Source organism: Limulus polyphemus, unplaced genomic scaffold (genome assembly GCF_000517525.1).
Source record: "Limulus polyphemus unplaced genomic scaffold, Limulus_polyphemus-2.1.2 Scaffold7968, whole genome shotgun sequence".
Taxonomy (NCBI): Eukaryota; Metazoa; Arthropoda; class Merostomata; order Xiphosura; family Limulidae; genus Limulus; species Limulus polyphemus.
Window position 1 is genome coordinate 8,795 of NW_013673578.1, and position 9,477 is coordinate 18,271.

General features: G+C 30.9%; 1 protein-coding gene across 1 annotated transcript in view; it reads right to left on the reverse strand.

Moving 5' to 3' along the window:
* LOC106475013 (WD repeat-containing protein 19-like) overlaps positions 1 to 9,477 on the reverse strand; it is an 18,477-nt gene that overhangs the window by 2,136 nt on the left and 6,864 nt on the right. The window contains exons 4-9 of the mRNA XM_013935710.2: positions 8,565 to 8,690; positions 6,813 to 6,911; positions 5,928 to 6,138; positions 4,571 to 4,683; positions 2,777 to 2,858; positions 250 to 341 (exon numbers count right to left, since the gene is read on the reverse strand). Coding sequence (XP_013791164.2) covers positions 250 to 341; positions 2,777 to 2,858; positions 4,571 to 4,683; positions 5,928 to 6,138; positions 6,813 to 6,911; positions 8,565 to 8,690 — 723 coding nt within the window. The remainder of the gene's footprint in view (positions 1 to 249; positions 342 to 2,776; positions 2,859 to 4,570; positions 4,684 to 5,927; positions 6,139 to 6,812; positions 6,912 to 8,564; positions 8,691 to 9,477) is intronic.

Sequence of the window (9,477 nt, forward strand, 5' to 3'; positions counted from 1 at the left end):
TCATGATTAATTGATCTGGACTTAATCTAGACAATTTTAATGTCATTAGATAGCCCTAATCATGAATTATTATATAAGGTGATTAATTATACTAGATAATTTTAATGTCATTAGATAGCTCTAATCATGATTTATTATATAAGTTGATAAATCTTTAAAACAGTTACGAATGCTTAATATCAAGCATATAACTAATAAGATGTGAGTTTCTCTTGTTTTATTAACATCAACATTGGATGAGTGACTCACGTGTTATCTCCACATGAAGCTACTTTATTCTGGGGTAAACAAGCAGACAGGTGAACCAGTCTTTCCTTGTGGCACTTCATCTGAAGCAGTTCCTGTAAAAAAAAAAAAACTTTTTCTAACCAGAAACATTTTCTGTATACATCCCTAATTCATTGACTGATTGTTTTTGTTGATGTCTGTGATCCCTAATACATTGACTGATTCCTTTTGTTGATGTCTGTGATCCCCAATTCATTGACTGATTGTTTTTGTTGATGTCTGCAATCCCTAATTCATTGACTGATTGTTTTTGTTGATGTCTGTGATCCCTAATTCATTGACTGATTGTTTTTGTTGATGTCTGTGATCCCTAATTCATTGACTGATTCCTTTTGTTGATGTCTGTGATCCCTAATTCATTGACTGATTCCTTTTGTTGATGTCTGTGATCCCTAATTCATTGACTGATTCCTTTTGTTGATGTCTGTGATCCCTAATTCATTGACTGATTCCTTTTGTTGATGTCTGTTAAGCTTTCATGTAAAATTATTTATCTTTTGTAATAATTATCATCCTTAAAATAACATGATCAAAATAACTTTATGTTTTTATCCCTAGAACAAATACCAAATAACATAACACTCACATATATCAAACATATCCCATAAACTGATAAAAAGTAGTCCATTAACAAAAGATGAGTTGGTTATCCCTTAAGTTGTAGGTTTATTTTTTCTTTGACCGGTAATCTTCAACTTTGGTATAAACACCCCTTTAGAAAAACTAAAACTAAAAATGAACTTTGACCTTTATTTTAACAATGAACTCCTTCTCAAGAAATTATATGTAATAACATACATAAATATGTATTATATGGAATTCCACAAACCCGATAATAATAGAAATTACCAACAACAAAAAGTATTTATGTGTATGTATTTTTTATAGCAAAGCCACATCAGGCTATCTGCTGTGTCTACCTAAAGGAAACATCCTGACTTTAGCAGTATAAATCTGTAGACTTACTTCTGTCCCACAGGGGGACAAAAAAGTGTTTAGTTGTAATTCACATTAAACATTGCATCTTTCATATTTTATTTGATACCTTTGAAAAATTTCTATGAATGTTTAAAATGTGGAAAGATACATTACAAAAACAAAATAGCTATATAACATGTAAATTTCCATTTTAAGGCCTAGATGTATCATAAGACATTACAAAATCAAAATAGCTATATAAAATGTAAATTTCCATTTTAAGGCCTAGATGTATCATAAAACATTACAAAAATTACCAAATGCTTGTGACAAAAAATGTCAAAAGAAATTACAATACAAGATTATACAAAACTTTGAAATTTATAACTTAAGAGTAAAAATAATTTTTCACATTAGTCAAGTATACTTGATAAAAAACTACACAATGCTAGCTGATATACCCAGGGCATGTATCATGATACTAGAAAGTGCAAAATGAAAGTGCCAGGTTGAACAATCCAAAACAAAAGAAAATTCAAAAATATATCAAATAGATGTAGCACATGACAACAAATTCTAAGTAACTGAGATATGATACTTGCTGAGAAGTTTCCAGAAGATGTAAAATTACATAAAATATTAGCCTTAATGCAAGAGTGGTCCATAGGTTATTTACAGTGTTTCACGAAGCTAACTAAGAAGTCACTGATCAAACTTTCAGGCATCACAGTAAGACAAGCTTATGGCTTGTGGAGGATACATACAGTATTTGCTGAATAAAGTTGCTCCAGTGTTTTTACATCACCTAAAGTTAGATCTTAACAACCCATAATTTACTGAAATTACTTTGCAAAACACACAACTACACTTGTTAGCCTTAATACACAAGTCTGGAGTTATCTTTAATAAATCTTGAAGTTTGATAGAAAGGAGGGTTATATATAGTAGGAACATTTGATTAAAACTCATGTAACAGCATTGGCAAAAAAATTGAGGAGAGAGATGTGTCAATCAAAATGAGAAAAATCTTGTTAGCCCTAAGTAATATACATCTCCACACTTCAAGTAACATTTCATGAACATCAGATAAAAACACACCAAAAAAGAACAATATATCTTCTCTAAAGGAATGAAAAGGGGGAAAACTTCAGTAACAAGCACTGACTAAAGCAACTATGTTTGATAGCATTTATTGATTTGCACTGATATTGATGTTGTTTCTTACCGAAAGAACATCTAAACTTATTTTCATAGAAATATATAAATTTAATTAATCAATATAATTATCTTTACAACCTTACATTTTCAAGTTGAATTCTATTGTGAACACTGATAACTTAATAATAATATTGAGCCTCTATTTATGTAAATAACCTATGTAATAATATCCGTCAATTTAATCTAACCTACCATCAGATAATCATATATGTTGTGCTTAAAGTGAAGGCTGTTATTATTATGTTTCAGTTTTATTTTTGAAACTGAATACTCGGAGATTAATTCAAGATTTTGGATAGAGATTTGAGCCGTTACCTTTTCCATTCTCTACACAATTCTTTTAGAGCCTTACCTGACCTATTTCTTTGAGATGAGTAGATATCACAACAAAAAATCCCTGAGAGAATCCTAATAAGATGTATCCATCTCCATACCTACACATCATAAAATAAAAAAATGTATCTTTTATCTTATCGTGAAAAATACATATTTACCTTTCGTGACTTCTTTTTAGTATAATAACATCTTGTGTTTTATATCCATACATCATATTGGGGGCTGGAATGCCAACTTCAGGGCAGTTTTGTTGTCTCCCCCACTGATGTGTAGTACTCTGTTATGTTTCTTACTATTTCTTTTTTACTTAAATGTAATAAGAGAGTAATCACCTTCCCACTTCTGGCCACAGATAGCGAAAGGTGGTAAAGATGTGGGACATTGTGGGCTTGGGCACCCACTTCTGGCCACAGACAGTGAAAGGTGGTAAAGATGTGGGACATTGTGGGCTTGGGCACCCACTTCTGGCCACAGACAGCGAAAGGTGGTAAAGATGTGGGACATTGTGGGCTTGGGCACCCCCATATACTCCTTCTCTCTGTTTCTTTCTTTTGTTTTTAAGAATGTGAGGCCAGCAAAATTAAACCAAACAAACAAGGTACTCCCAAAATAATTTGGGTCTTGCTTCAAAAATGAGGACACATTACATAATGACCCACCTTATGGTTCATTTAGATAATTCTTGAAGGAATTTGACAACTTCCTTTTTAAGTAAATTTCAATACGACAAATCAGAATGTTTTGGTGAAATTAGAGCAAATGGAACAATACATGTGATTATCATCACCAGTAGGTTAAATTTTAAACCTGGTTGAAAGTTAGGCCTTCTTATGGTAATATAAGTAAAAACTAACATTCGTTTGTAAGAAGAAATTCTAAAGCATAAACTAGTTTATTAAAAATTTTCATTAAACCAGTTAACCAGCACAAAGAAGCCATTATATCGTGAATGTGATATACATACTGATATTATAAGAGGTATTTGTTTTAAATGCTATATAAAAAAAACAAGGTATAAAGAAGTGAACAGTATTAAAGTTAATTTGTTTCAATTTACCATAAAAAAACCTGACCAAACAGTCTTTTATTTCTTTAGATTATAACCTTAACAGCCGTTCATTATTAGAAAATAATCATTATGTACGTCACTGTCCAAACAGCTTGACAGAACTGAAAGCCTGGTTTTGTCTGTGTTAATTACATAAAAAGAAGAATCGTCGAAAGTTGTTTAACCAACCAAAAGCCTGCCTAATTTCAACACCTCCTGTGTCCTTAAGGGAATTCCAAGAGCAGTGGTCACATAAATGTTTGTTGACCAGTTTTCTCCTGCCAGAAAACAACGTGAGACTGAAGAGAATGCACAAATTTGTCAAAACTAGTTTCTTAATAAATGACTTCTGACAGTTTGTTCCATTTACTGCGTTTTTTCACTAATTTGTGCATCTTTATTTCACAATAGTACATGAAACACAGAAAAAATGTAACAATGTGACACTATTTTATTGACTAGACTTCAGTCGTTCAAAATAAAATAAAAAACAGAACCATTTGCTCTGTAATACTGAACCTTAATTTCATTATTTAACTTCTTTTGTTGTTTTAATAAGTGTACAAATATACCTCAATTGTTACTGATGGTATATTTAATACACAAGTCCTGTAGTCTATCAATTTCTAAACTTTCATGAAGACAAAATAAAATCCTTATTTCAAAAGCTGTACCATACCATATTTTTAATACACTAATTTAAACTATCTACACATCATAAACAGTATTAATAAGGAGAACATAAGAAATTCAGTAAATTACCATTTGTATTCTATGATGGCCCCATATTTCTCCTGGAATGCTAAAACAACAGGATTTTCTGCATCATTGATATTCAACAAAAACAATGTTTTCTTCTGAAGAACAAGGCTGACCTGCCAGAGAAGAGATAAGAAGCCGTTATTTGTAATAACTTGGTGATATTTTAGAAATAAGAAACGTATGAACATATATTGGAGATCCATCCGTTTTATGCTTATTTCGTACTTCACTATCCAACCAGCATTTATGGAACACAGGCTTAAATTTCTATTCACATTCATGTGAAAGCCACTAAGGCTATTTGTTGCCATCCCGCATTATGAACTAGTGATCAGAGGACAGACAAACAGCCTACAAACCACACTAAGGGATTGACTGTCACTCTTATAATGCAACCACAGCATAAAGTGAGTGGAATATTGTATGGTATCACACAGTTTTGAAACCAGTTCTCCAGGTCCGAAATCAGCATCTCTACCACATGCTTAAAGGTAGTACCAGAAGTTAATTTGTTGATGTTTCCTGCTTGAATGTGTGTGTATGTGCTACATAATTTCAAGATGTCTGTATTTTCACTGCCAATACACATTACTTCATCCACAGATAACATTCCGGAATTTCAAAAATACAAATTCATTGGTTTACGTTTTTATGTGCTCTTTTACACTCTTAATCAGAGGGTAGATTATACATACAACAAAATTTTCCATTGAAATGCTAATCCCAATGATACAACTGAGAAATAAAAAGAGAAAGACTTAAAAATACACAAACACCAAATTAATATAATTTGTTCCTTTACTTGTGCTAATTAAAAAAATGACTGGCATCTTATATACAGTGATGCTCAGTAAAGACATTGTTTTTCCTCAATTTGTACATGTATGATTGTTTTTTCACAAGGCTTGATTATACTATCAAAATTACAATCACAGTTTTTCCATATCAAAAAGTTGAAAAACATCATGGCAATATTTTTTCTCATATTCCAGATTAAACCTATTCAAATCCAAATTTTTAAGAAATTATAAATATAAAAAACAGTGTCCTAAATACAGTTTAGATTGTAATTGAAATTCAAAACTTTCTGTTATTAATGTTTTAAGATTTATCCTGTACTCTACCATGTTTACTATACTTTTCTTTAATATCAACTACAATCCAATGAGTCAAAGCTTATCAGTCACAGTTTCCGTAAGATTCTTTTGAAGAACATAAGAACTTAAAAAACAATAGTTTCTTTAAGACTGTTTTTTATCAGAAAAAATACTATAAAATGTGTTAATCATTTACAGAATAATATAAATATTAAAGTGTAAGTTTGCATTAAGAAAAGGGTAATGGTGAAGAAACTCACGGTGTTATCTCCTGAAGTTCTATCATCTTGCTTCATGGAGGAAAACTGAACTAACGAGGCTTCAGCTTTTAAACTGCTCTCACACACCGTATCTCCGTCTTGGTTGCTAACTGTCAAAACTTTATCATCTCCCACAAGGGCTAGGTAATTCTGCTGACTCCAAGCTCCATATGTAATACGCTTACTGTGCTTACCAAGAATTGGAACTTTCCTGAATATCCAAAAACCCTTCTTCAGAATAATATAAGACTCAAAAGTTACTTTTATATGCATAGCAATTTCTAATTCTATTCAGTATAGTAAATTTCAGATTTCAGATCAAAAATTAATTCTTAGTCTCTGCTTGGTTCATCTCCGTCAAGCGATTATTTGACGAAACAAATACAAGGGCCACTGAATAAAGAAATAAAATAATAATAACTAAAGTATGTATATGTACCAGTAGATCTATTGATAACATGAACCAGTTATTGATTACTGACATTCATAGAAAAAAAGTGTAGTTATCGAGTGAAGCTTTCCAATGGTACACAATCATCCTGTGACACTTTTTATTTTAAAAAAGTAATAAACATATCTGGGTTTCTCAAAATAAACGTTGCCATATTCTTACTAATCTATTTGAAAGGTTACTATTTCTGTACAACAAATAACATCAGAAAGAGTGAAGTCAAACTTCTGTAATAGTGTTAGTGTTAAAGACAATACTGCTAATGTTTTTAGTTCATATATGTAAACTCAGATCAATCCATTATTTCATTAAAAAGTTCCCTTTATTTTTGTTCGTATGTCTTTACTGTGTTATGTAATAATGCCATGAACTACAAATTATACGTCGAATGTTTAAATACTGCACATAAAAAATGAACAATAAAACAAATATACCTTGATGTTCTGTGGTTATAAATGAGAAGATTTCCTTTAGAGGTTCCGATAGCAAGTATGGGAGAGCTTTTTGACCACAAGAGTACGGTGAGAACGTCTCTACAATCCAGAATAAAAGTTCTAACATTTTTACTCAACATATAACTTTCTACTATACAAACCGACATATCAAAAAATACCTTGTACTATCATTTCTATAGCATTTTAAATAAATAATGATTGAAAAAGAAAGAAATGTGATTGTGACATATTTTCTGAACACAAGTACATAGGTTTTATTTAGAAATAGAGTGAAATAACTACTATCTATTTATATTAATTTTAATACTTTAGACAATTTTCTATTGGACCATTTCCTCTATAATACAACATCATTAGGCCTACTATAGTGTATGCATAAAAACTAGCTTCCTGTTCAACAGGTACATAGGTCATGTATATCTATATTATGTAATGGTTTTTATTGTATTATGAACTGACCCCCTAAAAATCAAATTCATATTTAAAAGGTCTCATAGTTATCATGTCGTATGTTTGAAGTGTCTTTGTTTTGGATATGGTGACTTTTATGAGTTATTAATGCTTATTAATACAAGGTCAGAGGTGGCAGTATACTTACAACTGAACTTTAAACGAGTTAACCTAGCACTCAGATAAGTATGCTTAATTACACTGTGATGAAGTACTGAATTTGGAGGGCTACATAATATTTAAACGAGTTTCTCAAAGTGGTATTACTAATACTCTACATGTACATCTACTTATTTCTGTATGTTCTGATGAGCAACTGAAATATGAAAAGATCATATACCATGACATCAGCTTCCTTCTTGATACGGAAATTTAAAAAAACTCTCGTACTTGAACTGTTCTTTCTGTTACCACATATTATACCTGTTCAAATAATCTAAACTAATGAAAAAAAAGTACATTCTAATCTTTATAAATAGAAACACAAGATAAAAATATTTAATCAGCTATAACGATGACCAGGTTGATTTTGAATTTCACTCTCGTTAAGTAGCTCAAACTAACTGGAAGTTATAATTATTGTTCTTTCATTGGTAGGTTATCTGGTGAATATAATTACCACAAATTGATAATAAATTAGTTTACGTATTCTTTAATGTTTTTATAAGCTTAAACACCTTTTGTAACTTGTAGATTACATTTAAAGGCATGCTACCTGTACCACACTAACATAAAAATTAACTTATTTGTAAAACTTCACAGCTAATCGATCATGTAACTGAAAAGAAAACAATGCTTGATTTGCTGCTAGCTAAAACAAAAACACTCTCTGACTGATTCACTCTACCAGACAAAAAAACAAAACAATTCATTACTCCTTGTATTTATAATCTACTTTTTGAATGTAATTTGATGTGACCTTTTTTTTTAGAACATAACATCATCCACCTCTAGCAAACATCTAAGTTATAAAACTAAGAATATAACTTATCTCATCATTATAAATTACTATAGTAATGTTCACCTAACCTCAGTCCTGTGTCAATCTAGGTTATTTTGTATGTGGTTGAATCCCACAGGATAAGTAGAGGAGAATACTGACTAATAACTAACCTCAGTCCTGTGTCAATCTGGGTTACTTTGTGTGTGGTTGAATCCCACAGGATAAGTAGAGGAGAATACTGACTAATAACTAACCTCAGTCCTGTGTCAATCTGGGTTACTTTGTGTGTGGTTGAATCCCACAGGATAAGTAGAGGAGAATACTGACTAATAACTAACCTCAGTCCTGTGTCAATCTGGGTTACTTTGTGTGTGGTTGAATCCCACAGGATAAGTAGAGGTGAATTTTGACTAATAACTGCGAGTATGTCTCCATCTTTATCCCAGTCCATTCCAGAGCACATTCTATCACAAAACATAGAATTTAATTAATTATATTATAATAAACTCCCTTAAGTGTATTATAATGTATATATTTAAATATTATTTTATGACATTCTGTGTACATGAGAAATTACAAAATAATGATCCATTAATAAATATTTAAAACATCTTAGAACCCTATTTTGAGGCAAGATACTAATTCAAAGAACATTATCACAATTTTTTCAATGTAAAACTATTTTCCCTACATACAAAGATTACAATCATCACTATAAGGTGGTAGAAATTTACATCATAGCGGACTGATATCTATATGATTTACATCATAGGGGACTGATATCTATATAATTTACATCATAGGGGACTGATATCTATATAATTTACATCATAGTGGACTGATATCTATATAATTTACATCATAGCGGACTGATATCTATATAACTTACATCATAGCGGACTGATATCTATATAATTTACATCATAGCGGACTGATATCTATATAACTTACATCATAGGGGACTGATATCTATATAACTTACATCATAGGGGACTGATATCTATATAATTTACATCATAGCGGACTGAAATCTATATAACTTACATCATAACAGACTGAAATCTATATAACTTACATCATAGGGGACTGATATCTATATAATTTACATCATAGCGGACTGACATCTATATAACTTACATCATAGCAGACTGATATCTATATAATTTACATCATAGCAGACTGACATCTATATAACTTACATCATAGCAGACTGATATCTATATAATTTACATCATAGCAGACTGACATCTA